The sequence below is a fragment of the Heliconius melpomene genome, chromosome 5, assembly GCF_056956725.1.
Source record: "Heliconius melpomene rosina isolate 202511_hmr_F chromosome 5, ASM5695672v1, whole genome shotgun sequence".
In the NCBI taxonomy this organism is placed as follows: Eukaryota; Metazoa; Arthropoda; class Insecta; order Lepidoptera; family Nymphalidae; genus Heliconius; species Heliconius melpomene.
The window spans coordinates 8,419,776-8,438,573 of record NC_140393.1 but is presented as its reverse complement, the minus strand read 5'-3'; the positions used below and the strand labels follow the sequence as shown (position 1 = coordinate 8,438,573).

Here is an 18,798-nt window from a genome sequence, read left to right as displayed (position 1 = left end):
AATATTTTTTACATTAGCATTTATTACATAATAAATACTGTTTCATACATATTTTTTTAAGGTAAAACTAAATATGTACATATAAAAAAATACATAACATTTTATAATATATTTTCTCAACTAATACAATAAAAATGACATCTTAATACTATTTTAACTTATAATGACCCCAAGCTAATGTATCTATAGAGTTATGCAAAATATGTCGCTTGGTGTCGTTGTATGACAAACAAATTTTATTATTTTTTTGTGTAAATATAACATGTTTGATGCTTCTAAATCTATACATTTCAGCAAGTTGTATTTTTTTATTAAATAAACATGATTTATAGTCACTAACATTTAATTTCTTAGTTACACTTTTATTAACCCCTTTAGCTTTGGTGATAGTACGATCTTCGACACTCATTGCATACATTTTTGATCGCAATCCAACAAATTCAGTAAGAATTTTTCCGTTGTTCTCGTCTTTAAAAAATCCTAATTTCTTTTTATTTACTTGAGGAAAGTGAAATTGATTATTTGAAGGATAATCAGAAGTATCGAAATATGAATTTAAATCTTCCTTAATTTCTTTGTAAAAATCACCGCAAAATATTTGGTATATCAGACTATCAGTATCAGTATATAACAATTTTATGTTGGTAAATTTATTTTTCATGTACTGATAGTGAAAGTCATACATTAAAGTCTTGGATATCTCTAATATGCTAAAACCTAAATATATGGGCTTATTATAAAACAATTTAGTTTTGCGAAGTTGGACTGCGACCAAATTTTCAGAAAAAATGGAAAGACTGTGGAATTCGGGGCGAGCAATGAGACTCTCAACACCTTTGATTTTTCCATGATTTTCCCAATGTGTTAATAATTTCACGTTTACTCTTTTTTCGATATTTTCCATTGTCTTTCCAAATACAGAATTATTCATCAGCTTATAAAAATCTTTTTCAAAGTGTGTTTAATTCAATATATTTTTTTAACCAAGGTTTTTGCTTGAATTTTAATACTCTATGAACTTTTTGTACTCGCAAACCATATTTCTCACATTGCAAAAGGTTTCTATAATGTATAACATATTTTTTTTTGTTATATAAATTAGTAACTAATTTAGATTCTTTCGAATTACCCACACAAATATTTTCTGGACACAATGGAAAGTCGGAATGAGCATCATGTAAGCTATCGGGGTATTCTAGATCTACTTCTAAAATATATCCAATATCAGAGGTGATTGGTACATTATAATTTACATAAGGATCTTCCCATTCAAAATCAGACAAAGGCAAGTATTGAGACATAGCCCACCCATATAAATTGTTTGCATCAAGATAAATTAAATATGAAATAAGATCATTACTATCAAAAGTTTTCATGTGTGGATTATTTGCTTTTGCATAGCGATTACTGCATTGCGATATGCCTCCTCTAATACTGGATTTGACAAAAGCAATTTTGTCAAAATCTGTCAATAATTCTAGTTCAACTTTGGTATATTTTAACATAGCATCCCAACTTAACCCTGGAGCGGTATAGTAATGAGCAGGATCTAAATCGTAAGTCTTCATGCAAACATTTCTAAAATTTTCGAAAATATCACATAAAAGTATTACATCAGTTTTTAAATAAAGATTAGAATAGTCAGCCATACTTTGACAGTGGAAATGAGACCATACTTTTTGAGCATGATTATAATCATCAACTGAAATGCTTTCACCAGTCAATGTACTAGCGAAACACTCAATTGGTGGCAAAGATGATAATTCTAATGATTTGAACGAAGTCATATGTTCATATGGATAAACACCTTTCCGCTTTAACAACTGAAAGTCTTTATCAGAGGGATATTGTTTTCTCGTTTCGCGGAACTCATCGTCATTAAGATTCTTAGTTAGTGAATCTAAACTACTCGATAAAAATTTGAAAGAGTCAATAAACCTCAAACCAACCTTTTTACCATTTACATTCAGAATTTTTGAGAAAGAAATATACTTTTCTTTATTTTGTGGAATGATTTGTACTTCACCTTCGGCAAAATTTAATGCATGTACAATAAAATGAGCATCGTAATTGCTCAGATTATGTAATATTATAGGAATAAATGAGGTGCTATGAATTTTTTTGCTACAATTCTCATGGCATACACCTATAAAAGTACCTAAATGCCAGTCGTGATCGATATATCGTTCAGCCTTTAATTCACTCTCACATATGTAACATATAGAAGCTTCTTGTATTGTTTTGTTGTCTATTTCTGATAGAGGAAGAGGACATTTTTGAAAAGAATTAGCTTTACAAATAATTTCTACATCTTTACGTAAACTTGTCAAAAATACGTTAGCACAGTTTTCGCCGGTATAAGTAACATACTTAGAAAGCTTATTATCATATGAACATTTGACATAATAACCAAAGCTGTACACATCATGTCTTTGAACGTTGGTAGTGAAAGATTTAAAAGGATCATTGGAACATGAATCGATTGGATTGAGAAAAGATTCAAAATCTGCGTAAATCACAAAGGGTACTCTCTTTTTCTTTTCATAACCTTCGAATTTTATCTTATCACTTGGTACATTTTCACCACGCCAGTTTTTTTTACTTATATCTTTATTTGGAAGATCGGTTCTGACATGTGTGCAATCATTCAATCTATGTCTATCGAGAGCTTTCTGACTGTTAAAATAAATAAGGCAGCCGTCACAAATGTAAATGGCATTATTTCGTGATGTAACCTGATGACTCACTAAACGAGATAATTTTTTTATATAGCAATAATGCCCATTACTTCCACTCGTTATGTAAAGTAAATTAATATGAATAGGTTTGAGACACTTTGTAAAATATAATGGACCAACCAGAGAGTTAGACTTACTCAAAGCATTGTATTCCAGTCCATAAACGTTAACACTCAAATTATTCAACTTTTCGATTTTATGAATGTCTGTTAACTTCACAGGAAAAGGAACACCATCAAAATTTAACTTATTTTCATATTTTGAATATGAAGTGACTCGATCTGAACTTTTATTTGCTGGGTACAATGCTGAGAGTAAAGCCCACTTAAAGCACTGAACGTCGCTATTTTTTACATTTATTACTGCCTTTTTGTTTCGTATGTCGTGAGGCAAATCAATGTATGAAGATCCGCGAAGTGGATTAAATTTATTCACATTCATATCCAAACTAAATATTTTCTGAATAGACCAACCGCTGTCTTTCTTTTCAAACTCAGTTATTTTGTTTGCAAATATTTCATTTAAAGAATCGAGAAATTCATTTAGATTAACAGATTCGTTAATGATGACATTCGGAGTTTGAAAATCAAAAATATTTGTCAATTCTCTACATTGTTGAATAAAATTAGCATGGAGTATAAAATTAACTTTGAAGGTTTTCAAAGCTACTATACTCTCACTAACTAAAGTAAAAAGAGTATCTTTGATGGAATTTAAAAACAAATTAAAATCCAAAAGCTCATCACTAACGGAGAGTGGAGTTATTCTGTAAGTATAAACACGTTTTCCAAATGCTTTTTCGATTAATGTTACATTAGGAAAACTATGATGAATGCGTAATGCATTATTTTTATGAATATTACTTCGGTAATGATTTGCTAAATATCTCCTTTTAACAAGTATTTTGCATACCTCACAGTTGATCATGTCAGTGTTTAATGGTTGAACTGATGGTTCTGAATCCCTCGAAGTTGAAGGTTCGCTTGGGCGTCTCATTTTCACAACTTTTTTATTGTTATCTTGAGCTACGCGTTTCAAGCCTCTGCCAACTTGTAAGCTGGTTAACAAAGAAAAAATAAGTTTTAAATTCAACATCTCATAAATTTAAACAGGAAAAAAAAAAGAAATAAATAAAAAAAACATTAATAATCATTATTACTTACTGCTTCTCCACACTTTCACTTATGTTGAACAAAGCTTCATCAAATTGTGAATCAACAGTCTTTGACTCAATACTGGTGAATTTATCGTTGAAAGCTTCCATAGCACATTCTGCTGATTCCACAATCTCGCAAATTTCTTCCAATTCCTTGTCAGTCCAGCAATTACTTTCAATCTCCTGTTCTTTAGTAAATAACACACTAGTAACATGATCATAGTTCGACATGTGCTTAGCACTTACTAGACAACACTCGCACAATAGTTCTTAACAAGAAGACACTGAACAACTTAGTGATGAATCCAAAAAAGATACACAGTCGTTTTATACTAACTTGCACAATGTAGCGGAACAAATCTATTAAAATACCGGAAGTGATAACGATAATATTCAAACTGTATGCTTATCACTTATGACTAATAAAGAAACAATGGCGTTAGTAATAGCAAATCTGTTACAAGTTTGAGCATGTCTAAAATTCCACAATAACAACTAAAAAATAAATCGAAAATATATATATTAAATGAGAAGTTTTTAATAAACAAAAGATTTTTATTCTTAGGTTAGGTTAGGTTGAACATTTCTTTACATTTTTATACTCTCATTTCGATTTCTTATTGTTAGATTTCATAAAAATATATATATTAAATGAGAAGTTTTAATAAACAAAATATTGTTATCGGCGCACCATTATTTGAAACATTATATAGTAAAAAATACAATGGAAGTATTTAGACTAAATAAATTCACAAAGATTGTAATAAGAAAATCATTTGTAGAAAGCGATTTAATATCGCGGATTCTAGCACACAGTCCTGTATCGCGGTTTCTGGCGCTTTGATTAAAATGAGAGAAATTGCAGGATTTCGGTAGGTTAGGTTAGACATTTTATTAGATTAAAATGATAGAAATTGCATATTAAATGAGAAGTTTTTAATAAACAAATTAGGTTAGGTTCAACATTTTTATTAGATTAAAATGATAGAAATTGCAGGATTTCGGTAGGTTAGGTTAGGTTAGACATTTTATTAAATTAAAATGATAGAAATTGCATATTAAATGAGAAGTTTTTAATAAACAAATTAGGTTAAGTTCGACATTTTTATTAGATTAAAATGATAGAAATTGCAGGATTTCGGTAGGTTAGGTTAGGTTAGACATTTTATTAAATTAAAATGATAGAAATTGCATATTAAATGAGAAGTTTTTAATAAACAAATTAGGTTAGATTCGACATTTTTATTAGATTAAAATGATAGAAATTGCAGGATTTCGGTAGGTTAGGTTAGGTTAGACATTTTATTAAATTAAAATGATAGAAATTGCATATTAAATGAGAAGTTTTTAATAAACAAATTGTTAGGCAACATAGCGACAAAGAGACGGGCACTGTGGTGTCGTTGGGTGATAAGTAATGCAAGAAAGAGACAGCAACACTGCACTGTGACGTAGGTTCGTTGTTAGCAATTCGGGGAAGCGAGCGATAAGGCCGGGCCCGAGCTTGATGAGGGTGACTGATAAGAGACGCGTCTAGTGGCATTTAATGAATCGAAAAGCTATCTTTGGAACGGTTAGAGCTACGGCTCTGGGACCCGGCGCAATCGATTCAAATGGGGGGCTAAACCTTTTTTTTTTTTTTTTTTTTTTTTTTTTTTTTTTTTTTTTTTTTTTTTTTTTAATTTCGACGCATCGACAAGTCGACGCGCGGGGTCTGGCACACGCCCGTGGTTCTAGCGCATTTGTTGGTTCTGGCGCGTGCGCCAGAACCAACAAATCCCAACTACTTAGGATATTCCGTTCCACACTTTCAACCGAATTCTTAAGGCATAGCGTGTTGAGTGCTCAGTCAAGTGACGAGCTTCGCCTCTCCCCCAGAGCTAAGAAAATGTAGATTTAAATAAATATTTTCATTTCCCCAAACGGGGATCGAACCTTCAACCAGTCGCGTTTACATTCGTACGCCTATGCCCCTGCGCCACGACTGGCCTCTTAACTATACTTAAATGCAAAAATTTGTAATATCAGGTTAATAAAGTAAGATAAATTAAATTTAGTAATATTCTGCAGTCTGTAGCGTACCTATACATTGCTATGAACATTTTTTCCTCAATACACAGCAAGTAATTTGGGTCGCTAATAAATAAATTACATCATTTAACAGGCTAAAATGACATACTTCCTCCTTCAATCCATTTATGCTGTTCCCAAAAGTCTGAATTGAGAAGACAAACGTTATTACATACGAGAGCTGAAGATGCAAAAGTAGAGGAAAATGTTATTGCAATTGTAAGAAAAAAACCATTACAAAGTTATTTTTGTAGTTAGATTTGTCAACTTTTATAAATTATATTTCCCGTTGACCTATTATAATCCTGAAATTGGTACGGAAGTGACTGTGGGTGAATCCGACTCGCACTTAACCGTTTTTTTTACCATAATTTTAGAACAGAAAATAGGTATACAGAATTACTACGCCATAATAGAATTACTTTCTTAAAAGACGGTCGATCTGGTCTTATTTACGACGGGATGCAGTTTTTTTGCAAAATACAGATCCAAAATTCACACTAACATGGCTTTTCGTTATTAGGTTAGGCCATATCTGTAACTGAAAAATGATCTAAAAACTAATTTACTTAAATATATATTGTACATTATTTACAAACATTACTTATATTCTATAAATAAACCATATTAACTTGAAAATGAAGGAAAATCCAAATGATCTCTTCTCAACACTTCCCACCTTCAACAATGACAGAACTATAATTAAAGTTAATTGCGATCGGTACAAAGGTGTTTGTTTACCATAGTAATATCCTTTTCCACTATATACTCATGAATATATTATAATTTATATATATTTTTTATTTCTGTATTCCTAACATTTTGTTGGGAAAGCAGAGAAAAATTTGTGATAAACCACACATTTAACGAAAATTGATGTTAACTTTGTAATCCTTGATGTAAGTATTCAAAAAGTAATTACAATAATACAAATTTCACAGAAAAAAAATAAAATCAGTAAAGCCAGTCGCGGCGCAGGGACGCAAAGTGTTATTGTAAACGCGACTGGTTCTGGGTTCAATCCCCACTCGAGGAAATGAAATATTTATTGAAATTTATATTTTCTTTTCTTCGCTCTAGTGTCGAGGCAAAGTGCGGCGTTGAGCACCGCCACTCAAAACGCAATGTCTTCAGACTTTGGCGGAAAGTGGTAAAGGGAGTGTCTCAACACCAATTGTTCCCTTTGCCTACCCTGCTGTTTGCGGGATACAGCGTGAAGGATTTCACACAAATACTAAAGAAGAATTGATGAGGAAAAAAAACGAGATCTTCCTTAGGTACTTATTTTCTATCTAACATACAATTAATTAAAAATAAATAGAATTATATATTTTTTTAGATCGTGTTGTAATTACCAAATCAATGCGGACTACTTATATAATTAGGGCGGGTTAAGATTGATAAGGATTTACGCAATTTAAAAAATAGGCTAAGGCTAAGAACAAAAATTATGATTTTTTTTCATCTTCACGCTGTATCCCGCATGTAGTTTAGATAGAGAGAGCCTAGTGCTAAAACACTCCACTCTTGGAAAAACTCTATTTTGCCTCGACACCAGGGTTAGGTTAGTCAGGGATATTTCATTTCTTCGAGTCGAGATTGAATCCACGACCTGACACGTTTACAGGCATACGCTTGTGCCCCTGCGCCAAGACTGGCCCCCATTTTACTGATTTTATTCGTATACTGCAATTCTTATATACTTATTTACGTATTTATATATACTTAAAGGTGATATATTAGGTGTAATAAATTGTATAGAAAAAATTATGAGATATTATTATTAGAAGTGAGTAAAAAGTGATTACATTAAAACTGCAACCATCGCTTGGAAATTTACGTAGGTAACTCTGTCTGTTTATAAAAAACACTTCTATATTCAAATGCTATGAGGAAAATAGTATTAGTAGGTATTGAGGTCCACTGCTATAAAAAGTAAAATTAACTAAAAGATTAAATACTCATAATAATATTAATTTGGTCAGACAAATAAAACAGACCTATCTGCAGACAGAATATTTACCTTTATATCATTTATTTGATATAAAGGTAAATATTCTGTCTGCAGGAAGCGGAGAGCGGAGTGTCTTAGCATTAGGTCCCCTCTGCCTACCCTGCTGTGTGCGTGATACAGCGTGAAGCTGATTTATTTATCACGTATTTGACTTACATTTTCATATACCATCATTTAACTGTAATGCAACAGAATAATTTGAATATTTTAGTTCATATATCTTATTTCTATGTGCAGTTGAAGTAAAAAGGGAAAACTAAACGTAAAACCCAAAGTAAATATTTAACGCCGACTATTTGCAAGAGCACTCTGTAACTAGGCCTTTGAGTATATTTGCATTATATTATAAAGAGAATATTATCGATTGAATGTATGTAATTACCTATATATATGGACTTGGCAATGGATAAGGTAGGAGGATAGGGTGTTCAAATCCGCAATCTGTAAATTACCTAATATATCTATGTATAATAAAGACCGTATAGACGAAAATTTTTCACTCTTAACTTCACAAATCAATTAAAACTTTACGACAATATTCATTTCATTTTCATATAGAATCAAAAAATTACGTTTTTCGAGGACTTACATTCACACGCTTGGCACAAGCACACGTGGCACAAGCACGCGTGGCACAAGCACGCGACGATTGTGGTTACGATCCCCATCTGGGAGAATGAATTATTGTTTAATAAAATTATAATTTCTTCGCTCTGGTGCCAGTTCCAGGCAAAAGCGTGGCCTCGAAAATTTGGCGGATAATGGGGAACGGAGTGTCTTAACAATACATTCCCTCTGCTATAACCGGGATATTGCGTGAAACTGATGTTTCTTTTAATGTTTCGTAAAGTAAATAACTATAGTATAAATATTCGTCAGCGACAGTGTGCGGTGGGCGGTGGTAACCCCCGTTCACCGCTGCCTCAGATACGACGAGGATTGAAACAATTGACGTATGTCAAAAAATCGTAATTACTGACGTAAGTCGAAATGACTTGGTTCGATGACTCAATACATGTTTGTGAAATCAAATATATTTTTTAATTTGTATATTGTGGGCTCTGGCCAGTTGTGGCGCAGGCCAATCGTGACAGTAAACGCGACAGGTAATGGATTCGATTCTCACTCGAGGGAAATGAAATATTTTTTCATTTCATTTCTTCGCTCTTCCTCTAGAATTCGATGGGAAACGAGGTGTCTAAACACTACGCTTACTGTGCCTACTCTGCTACATGCAAAATAGAGGGTGAGGCTGAAAAAATCTAAAAGTAAATAAGGTTTTTACCGTCACACGTAAGATTCTACCTACACAAGCGTTCCATGACGAATTCTTCTAAATTGAAACACTAAAGTAAATTATATATACTTAATATAACTTGTTCTCGCACTTAGTTACAATTATTAATAATAATAATAGTTTACGCTTTGTTAGCCGTAATTTCCATTATTGCATTTAACTGCGCGAGACTAACATGACAATATTGTTGTTTAAATACAAGTTAAATATGTTTTGCTTTTAGCACTAAGAGCTTAGTGTTTATAAAGTAGACCGTAAAGTCTTATTTGTTATTCTTTTATTAATAATGTAATATAATAGTAGATTTACATATATAATTAGTTGAGAACATACTTATACACGTATAATGTATAACTTATATTTTTAATTTTATAGAATTGTAGACTATTTTTATTTGAATAAATAAATAAAACTGGTTACAAAAAATATTACAATAAATACGAGGTAATAATATGAGGTATTTTAGGGAATACTCCAGAAAACAAGGTAAAGAAGCCAGTCTTGCCTTGTTCTTGACAAGGCAAGGCAGGTGTCTAACAATTCTGGAAAATTTAAGTGTCTTAATCGTCTCCATGGAGTGTCTTACCATTATATGCCAAATTCCCTCTGCCTACACTGCTTTTTGCCCTTATTATCCTGCTGTTACCCTCGATTTGCAGAGCTAAAAAAACAAGTAGAAAAAAAATCCTACGTCTCTAGTCTAATATGGTATCTGGGATCCCTGGGATCTCAGTCTGTAGTCTTTTATCACCTAATTGTAAAATCACTCAATTACCTCCTCCAATAATAATTCATATTTGATCTTGTCACAATTTATCTTTAATTAATTACTACAAAAGGAAATAACCATCTAAGGTCAGATATTTTCTTTAGTGTTTACGTACGTACAGTACGATCAACAAGTCTTGGCCGCTTCAGGAGTTGGGTATTCTGAACGTATGCGCATAGTTGTCTCGGGAAGAAAATATTCAAAAGTAAGAAAAATCGTAAAATATCCGTCTACCGCTAACTTCAGAACGGCCACGACTTGTTGACCGTACTATACCTACATAATGAAGAAACGGTTGAAGGCCTTGAAGTCGTCTGCACGCTGCACTGTCAGGATACTCGATAGAAGTGCTAATTATAAATACTTATAAAGTAGCACATGCTTTATCTTATAAACGAATGTGTTTATGTAAAGTTAATATTTTTAAATATATAGTAAAGAAAATGTAAATGTATAAAAATATGTGTTTTTGGTTGATCACAATATTACAAAGTAATCCAAAACAATATCAAAATTTAAATTGATGTTCTTAAAAAGTATTTTATATTTTATTATTATTTACCATTAGAACCTTTATTTCAAACTAAAAAAATGGATAAATAATAAATTAAATACTAATTATTTAAATTGTTAGTTGGTTGATTTGATTATAATTTGTTGATATTTTCATTTCTTCGCTCTGATTGGTAACAAGTCAACCACCAAGCAATACACAATGCCTCAAAAATTCGGTGGAAAGTGGGGAAGAGAGTGTCTTAACAGTTAGTTTCCCTACTACAGCCTATCCTGTCACATATAGCGTGAAGCTGAAAAAATTATGGATAAAAATGGTATCACGGCACGGTTGAAAGAACAACGAATCGAGTAAATCGGAAAATGTGTTATTTTTAATAGGCTTGTGTACTTCGATTTATTAAAACAAAACTCGTCTGACACCCAGGTTTAGTCTCAAAATCTGGAGAAAATAATAACGAATTAAATATATAATCTATTTCTTCCGATTTTTAAGCTATATTAAAGATAATATGAGAGTATGGAGTTTTTAATAAATTTTAAAATCATTAAATCCAATACATATAGGTACAAAAATAGACATAACGCCAGGTTTTTTACCTATTCGCCATTTGAACGGGAATGCGTATAAAATATAAATTAGCTATTATGTATTTATACCGCTGCGGGTAATACCTGTGACCATTCGTCGTTTGGATAAAACGAGACATTTTAGGGTGGTTTACGTTTTTTTACAATAGCATTCGTTTATCTAGATATTGCATTCGTTTTTTAGGCATAACTGTTTATACTGACACTTTATCAATAATTTATTACTTCCGTTTTTTGTGGACTATTCCATTCAGTTACCTTTTAAAAATAGAGTACTGCGATAAACGCGGAGAAACTTGTTACAAGGAACCAAATTTACGGGACCTACATACGTCCTATATATCTTCCGGGACACAGGGACGCACAAGCGAAGAACGGGACAGTCCCGTTCAAAACGGGACGTCTGGTCACGTTAGTAATACCTACATCGAGTGATAAACAAAACAATAGCGCCACAACGCTCGTAAGTATCCGGTACTTCAGTTAAATACTCCAAGATCCAGGCCGTTAAAGTTAGTTTATAACTTGCTGATAATCTGGCGGAAATAGATAAACCTTTCGTTGGTATAAAACACATCAGAAAATGGTACAGAGAAAGTGTTTCGCCGGCGAAACGAGTGCACCGACGTGTTAGAGGGAAATTTTATTTCTATTTACTTTACTTACCATGGATTATAGAGTTGGTAAGTTTTTTTAAAATTATTTTTATGGTAATTGTATTGTTTTATTCATTTTTATGTGTATTTAAAAAGATCTTGCAATCTATAATGTGAGGAAATCCGAATATTGGATATTTTCTTATAACTATTTTTGTATACAATTTGAAAATTCATATTGGATCTTGAAAATATTGTTACAGTTTTTGTATTTTTTATTCCTTTAAGACTGTTAATATTTATTTTAAATTTATATTAAGTTTCGAGGAAAATGGTTGGCACAGGAGACTGTGAAATACCTACCCAATTTTTTCAAATAGATGCATGAAACCCAATACCATTGGGTTGGGCTTTAGTTTCTCTTTTTTTATAGAAAATTCAAAAAACTTCATATTAAATTATAGAACTAACTAAAATATTATCTATTTCGTATCAATATATAAAGTACTTCATAAATATCTCTTTACAGTATCATTATTAATGATCTTGGCAACGTCATGCCTCTGCGCGCCAGGACCGAGGGCCCTGTCCTGCCCCTGCCCCAAAATATACCTGCCCCTATGCGCATCTGATGGAAATACATACAACAATAGGTGCGAGTTCGAGTGCCGCGCCAGGCAAGTCAGGAATGGCGATCAACTGTTTGTAATAGACGATGATCGCTGTGATAGATAGAAGGTATTTATGTATTTAATACATTATTACACGTTTACACTAACTTAATAATAAAATAAGAAAAAGAAACACAAAGGAAGAATATTATGAAAACACTCGGCACTCCCTTAAATTATTAAAAAACTATTGTGTTGATTATAATATGAGATATTTCTTCAACCTGAAATATATATTTTTTTATATTTGAAAAAATAAAACTTTTTTAATCAAATATATCCTTTTACACAATATATAGTACCAAGTTTAACGTCAGATAAATAATTACTATTTAGATTGTTTAGAAACCTTACTAATAAATAAATAAATTAAAAAAATTGTCTATTATATTATATTTTATAATACATTTTCATTTTTGAAATCATTTATTGATTGATGTTTTTTTGTATTTTCCAGCTTACTGTGTACGAGCCAAGCAAACCAGTTGCAGTCTTTAATTTTACAATTAATGAAAATTTATAATAGTTATTTTGGAAATTAAGAATTCAATTGAGATAAAAAAAGATACACCAAAACATCCATGCCTGTCAGAATTTTTCATTAATACATTTATAACCAATAAATGTAATTATTAATATTATTTATTATATTTATAATAGAAATCTAGTATAAGTTTTTAATAACATAAGTACAACCATATAATAAAAAAAACATTGTTAAATATAATATAATATTATTATAAAATAAAACATAAATCTTTAACATAGTTTTTTGTTTTAATTTGTATAAATTCACATCCCCCTATTATTAAAAATACTGTATTAATAAATAATTAAATGTAGAGAAGAAACTATTTAGCATTCCATGCATTCACTATGTGGGTATATAGGAATGGATGCAGGAAGAGGAGCTCACATTAGTGTCTGGGATTTGAAACATTGTACCTTGGCGGGACAGTATAGGTGAGCATTAAGATCAGTTCAGATTAAATTTGGCTTACAAGTCCCAGATATTGCTCCTGGCCTCTCCCTATAATGCCATTGTTATTAATCAATTACAACTATAGTTTAGATGGCATTAATTCTTCTAAAGTAAACCTTTTTCGTGTAAAATCAGGGTTGTATAAGTCACTTGGTAAAAAGCATTGCAAAAAAAGATGTGTAATAAGTCCAGTGATACCCCAAATCTTGTGTTTCTTGTGCATAAATACTGGTGTTAAAAGTCCATCAGATTTCAAATGAGCATGCTTGCTTGTGTCACAAAATTCTGACATTGGTACCGAAAATACTTCATCAACTTCATAAATATTTATGTTTAAATTATCAACACTTAGTTCCTTTATTATGCCAACAACTGGTGTAATTAACATATCTTTATTGGCACCTTGAACTGGTGGCATTTCACACCAAATATCTACCAATTGTGTAGGAACTCCAATTTCCTCCTCGGTCTCTCTCAATGCTGCGTCAAAAACTGATTCATTTTCTTCCAATTTTCCTCCTGGAAAAGATACTTGACCACTATGGCTTTTCAATCTCATAGATCTTAGAGTAAACAATAAATGCAATTCACCATCTTTTAAAAAGAGAGGTACTAACACAGCGGCTTTATTTTTTGGTGTTATATTAATTCCAGTAAATACTGGTAAATCTTTTAAACGCGATATACATGTTTCTTTTGCAATGTTCGATAACAATTCTTGTGGCGATAGCGACATAGTTTTTACTTCTTAAATAATAACAGAGGCTTTTAATTTAATAACGACAATATACATTAATTTCTTTTATTTATTACACTTTATATACAAGATAAAATTAAAAATTTTGCACTTTGAATTCAATGATAAGAGATATGTCAAAGATATGTCAAAATCAGCTGCTGATAATAAGTATTTGACGAGTAAATTACTACAATGACTGCGGTATTTTAATTACTGAACTGTACTAATAATAAAATCTTAATAATGTCATCAAAATATTACTACTCTTCTAATTAATAAATTAAATTGACTTTAACTGAAAATTCTATACTATTTAGCTGAAATACTAGCGTTCAATATTTTTGTATTTGTTCATTCACTTTTACATTATTCTTAACTATTTCATATTATTCTGCCCTGAAATATTTCATAAATTGCTATTTCATAAGGCTTTATAACTGCATTATTTTTATTTATACCACGATAATAAACAGTATTGCAAAATATCAGCTGATCTGTCAAGCGTGACATGGACTATGGACTTAGTGGTTGTTGGCTGATGCAAATTTTGATAATGTTTTTTGTTAGTGTAAATATATTATAAATTAAATTATATACTTGATCCTATATACTATTAAGTAATAAATATGATTATTACCAGTATTTAATTTAAATAATTAATCATTCAATACAAAACATGAGTAAAACAAATTTTAGCGTCCAAACCATATTTTCCCTTGCATCTCGCGAAAAATGTATAACCAATTTAAAGAAATTCCGAGTGCCTGCAATGAATAAGAATTTTAAAATACCTACCGCTAGTGCAGCTGTGTTAGTGCCTCTTTGTAGTGTAAATAACATCCCTTCGTTATTGTATACAGTACGATCAATGCAATTAAAGAGTCACAGCGGCCAAATATCTTTTCCTGGAGGTAAAACTGATAAGGACGAAAAACCTGTTGACACAGCCTTAAGAGAAACACAAGAAGAAATTGGATTACTGCCAGAAAAAATAGATATATGGGGATATTTGTCTCCTCTACCAGGTAGGAACTATAAAATTATGATTACGCCTGTCGTAGGCCATATTACAGATTTGAAAGACGAAGACTTGCATATAAATGAAAAAGAAGTTTTTGATGTATTCACGGTTCCTTTAGAAACATTATGTGATCCTGCGAACCAATTTTACACTCAGTATAAAAATGGATTTATATTACCAGTGTTTGTGTCTAAAGACTATAAGATTTGGGGTATCACAGCTTATATAACTCATATATTTTTGAGCTGTTTATTTTCTAGGGATGTATATAGAAATGAATGGACCAAAAAAAAAATGGAGATTAAAGAATTGACAAATGAAGATGATTAACAGTAGTTATAAAAATATAGTGATTATTTTATTATATACATGATTGTTTTAAAAATAAAGAATTATTTTATTATGTGTAAATTTTTTATTTAAAATTACAAAAGCTACACAATATCACAAGCAAAGTTATAGATTACATATAAGCTTTCAGCGTACATTATTTGGCAATATCTATGATTAATATTAAATAAAATTTTAAAAAGTTAAATGAACTATAACTTTCCAAAAAAAAATAAGAAACCAATGTGAAAAAATAATAAAAAAGGAAATAAAAGGTATAAAAATAAATAAAACACAAATAAAAAAAATAATAATATTAATCCAGGTTTATTCCTTAACATTTACATTAAAATCTAGTATTAATATTTTATACATCGTCCAATTGACATGTTGATGTCTCTCGCCCTTGTCTGTTGTGTACTATAAGTAAATGATTCAAAATAACAATCTATATAAAATCAACAATATTAAGATACTTGGTTTAGAAAAAAGAAAAAATATATATATCCTTTTTAATTTTAGAAAAGTATTTTTCATTCCGAAGTGTGGAATAAACATATTAAAAATATTAAAATATTTGTAGATTATATACAGATTGCTATTATTATATGTAATAAAAAAAATTATGTTGCAGGATCTGTTAGGTGGTATAATTTAAAGCATAACTATATGTTATGACCAGGTCATTATTATTATAAAATATGAATTATTATCTATATATGTATATAAATCAATTATTTTTACATTATATTATTTTCAGTAAGAATTTCTAATAAAAGTCCTAGAAAATGTGTTACACTACTGTAAAAAATGTGTGGTTTTTTTTACAATAAATTTCTTATATATATACCAATTGTGATTTTAAATAGCTTAATTGAGACGGTTTTTTATAGAATATATAATATAAAAAGATAAGTACTTATAACTACCTTCAAAAAGGTAACTTTGAAGCAGGCAAGAGCATTCAATATGCTTCATACAAATAAGTAATAAATATAAGTAAATTGTTGTAAATACCAAAATGTGTACAGGCAGAGGTTTTTATTTAAAATGTTTGAAAAACTAACTTAGCCTAAATTATAAATCAATTTTTAAAAAATACTGCAATAACCAATTAATTAGTTCCTTATATAAATATAATTTGTGAATATAATACAAGAATGTCAATGTTGATTCGTTGTGTTTGAACACATACTAAAACTAATTAAGATAAATATAATTTAGAAAACATACATATAAACTTTTCAACATCAAACCCGCGCAAACTCAAACCCGCACATCAGTAACATTCCAATCGCACTTACCACTAGGCCATGTGTACGTGGATTTGAATCCTGTTAAGTTATAAGTTACAATTTTTTATATAAAAAGTATTTTGCTGTCCTTAGAGTGATATTATCACTTACAAAAAGAAAAATATGTTATCTCTTACAAAAAAATATACGCAATCTATCAGTGACCTCTGCCAGTAGAACATTGATAAAAAAAACAATATATTTAATAATAATTCAACCAAAATGGCCATTCACCTCGTCATTTAAAAAAAACTAGACGGCAAAAATAATCGTCCATAATCAAAACAGAAGAAAAAAAAATGATATAATTTTTTTTATCTACAATCTAAATTTTTTAATTAGAAAAATTTCGATTGCACCAAACCATTCAATCTTTACGATTTACTGTATTACCAACTTACAGGAAAAAATACAAAAAAAAAATACTATGCCAGAGGGTTGGCAATAAAATATATTATGTAAATAAATAATTTGACGTCTTGAATATGTTTAAGGAATATCGGTCATTAAGTTTCATAGTTAGGACGATAGTCCAAATTATTGGCAAATAACAAAAACAGTTCATATCCTATTTTTAATTTACTGTTTATTATTGCTAATGTCGTCGACGTCGACGGGAATGGATGTTGTGAACGTCGGCGTTTCGAGTTCTTCGTGCTTCTTCATCTTCAATGCCTAGAATTCAAATATTTGATTATAGTAAAAACAATAAGTTGGTAAAACATATACGCAGCATTAGAAAACAAACAGATTTTATTTAAAAAAAAAGGATAATTTTAGGATAAGCATAAATTTTGATTTTAAGTAAAACATCACCACACCACAATACCTTTTAGAACTTTAGAGAATTGTCGAAATAAATTTTAATAATTGTTTTACTAAAGGTAAAAAAGAAAAAAGTAATTGTAATAAAATAAAACGTTAATACTAGGTATATTATTAACATAAAGTCACCATAACCATATAATGAAAATTTAACAAAGACATGAATTAATACGTCAATAAGCAAATGTTTCGTGAAATGATAGATTTGTGTGCGATATATTGATTTATTCCTTGTATTTTTTTTAAACCACAGAATATAAGAAAATATGTCAATATGTAGGTTAATGCAAGGTGAAACTTTTTAATGTTAAAATCAATTCAATTCAGTGTAGCCAACTTTAAACTTTATTTTAATAATAAGTAATAACTTAATTTTTTCTAACTATCTTTTTATTTCATTTAAGTATTGTAAACAATATTCTGTTACTATTTTAAAATAAGGTTTCTATTTTCAAAAATATACAATTTTTAATTGATAAGCAATATAAAAAAATAATATGGTAAATTTTAATAGGTCCAAAACTAAAAGAGTTATCAACAATCCAATGTGTTTCATCAAAAAAAAAAACAGATTAAAAATTAAATTCACAAATCAAAAATAATTCCTTCATTAACGTCATAATATCGTAATGTTGGCCACACTGACACAAAGGCGTGTACACACAAAATCAAAGATGGCGCGACGTCACAAACGCAACGTACCGTCGGCTCCTCTTTGCGTTGTCGCGTCAGCGTCGGCGACATGATCAAACCTTTTGTCGCTAACTGCAGTAAGGAGTACAAATAGAAAATACCAGCTTCACGCTGTATCCTGCATTAAGCAGGGTAGGCAGAGGGAACTTAATGTTAAAACTCTCCCTTCAGTACGCAGCACCCAATTTTCGAGATAGCGTGTTGATTTGAGGAACTCAACGCCAATTTTTTCTTCTTATGAAGACGAGGAAATGAAAATAATTCATTCCCTCAAGTGGGAATCGAACCTACAACCATCGCGCTTGCACGACAGCTCTAATAATGAGAAATAGCTCAAACTAAATATGATAATATACAAAAGGTACATAACATACACTAAGGAATAATAGCTAAAAAGAGATAATATTGAGAAATTAAAAGAAAGATATTTAGATAAAACAAGCAAAACAACATAACTGAAGAAACAATAAAGGCAAGAATTACACATATAATTAGAAT

At 30.3% G+C, this 18,798-nt stretch overlaps 5 protein-coding genes across 6 annotated transcripts in view; 2 read left to right on the top strand and 3 right to left on the bottom strand.

Annotated features, from left to right (window-relative positions):
• Window positions 1-950: 950 nt before the first annotated feature.
• On the bottom strand, window positions 951-5,125 carry LOC146539184 (uncharacterized). Its single transcript, XM_085185969.1, has 2 exons — window positions 3,902-5,125; window positions 951-3,795 (listed from the first exon to the last, which is right to left on the bottom strand). Exons 1-2 carry the CDS (start codon window positions 4,123-4,125, stop codon window positions 951-953), a joined length of 3,069 nt encoding a protein of 1,022 aa, XP_085042095.1. The 5' UTR covers window positions 4,126-5,125.
• Window positions 5,126-11,649: 6,524 nt separating this feature from the next.
• LOC146539183 (ovomucoid-like) lies at window positions 11,650-13,022 on the top strand. The gene is made up of 3 exons (XM_085185311.1): window positions 11,650-11,831; window positions 12,274-12,482; window positions 12,873-13,022. The coding sequence occupies exons 1-2, from the start codon at window positions 11,816-11,818 to the stop codon at window positions 12,477-12,479; spliced, it is 222 nt and encodes a 73-aa protein (XP_085041437.1). The 5' UTR covers window positions 11,650-11,815; the 3' UTR covers window positions 12,480-12,482; window positions 12,873-13,022.
• Window positions 13,023-13,165: 143 nt separating this feature from the next.
• LOC146539182 (mitochondrial coenzyme A diphosphatase NUDT8-like) lies at window positions 13,166-14,286 on the bottom strand. Its single transcript, XM_085185310.1, has one exon. It carries the CDS (start codon window positions 14,131-14,133, stop codon window positions 13,477-13,479), a length of 657 nt encoding a protein of 218 aa, XP_085041436.1. The 5' UTR covers window positions 14,134-14,286; the 3' UTR covers window positions 13,166-13,476.
• A 133-nt stretch (window positions 14,287-14,419) lies between these two features.
• Window positions 14,420-15,560, top strand: LOC146539181 (mitochondrial coenzyme A diphosphatase NUDT8-like). Its single transcript, XM_085185309.1, has 2 exons — window positions 14,420-15,161; window positions 15,418-15,560. Exons 1-2 carry the CDS (start codon window positions 14,813-14,815, stop codon window positions 15,468-15,470), a joined length of 402 nt encoding a protein of 133 aa, XP_085041435.1. The 5' UTR covers window positions 14,420-14,812; the 3' UTR covers window positions 15,471-15,560.
• A 226-nt stretch (window positions 15,561-15,786) lies between these two features.
• Clic (chloride intracellular channel protein 5) overlaps window positions 15,787-18,798 on the bottom strand; it is a 36,991-nt gene continuing 33,979 nt past the window's right edge. The window contains exons 7-8 of one of the 2 annotated variants that reach the window (XM_085185307.1): window positions 18,310-18,372; window positions 15,787-17,457 (exon numbers count right to left, since the gene is read on the bottom strand). In XM_085185307.1, coding sequence (XP_085041433.1) covers window positions 17,362-17,457; window positions 18,310-18,372 — 159 coding nt within the window. In that variant the 3' untranslated portion in view covers window positions 15,787-17,361. The remainder of the gene's footprint in view (window positions 17,458-18,309; window positions 18,373-18,798) is intronic. The other variant, XM_085185308.1, reaches the window with a different exon arrangement.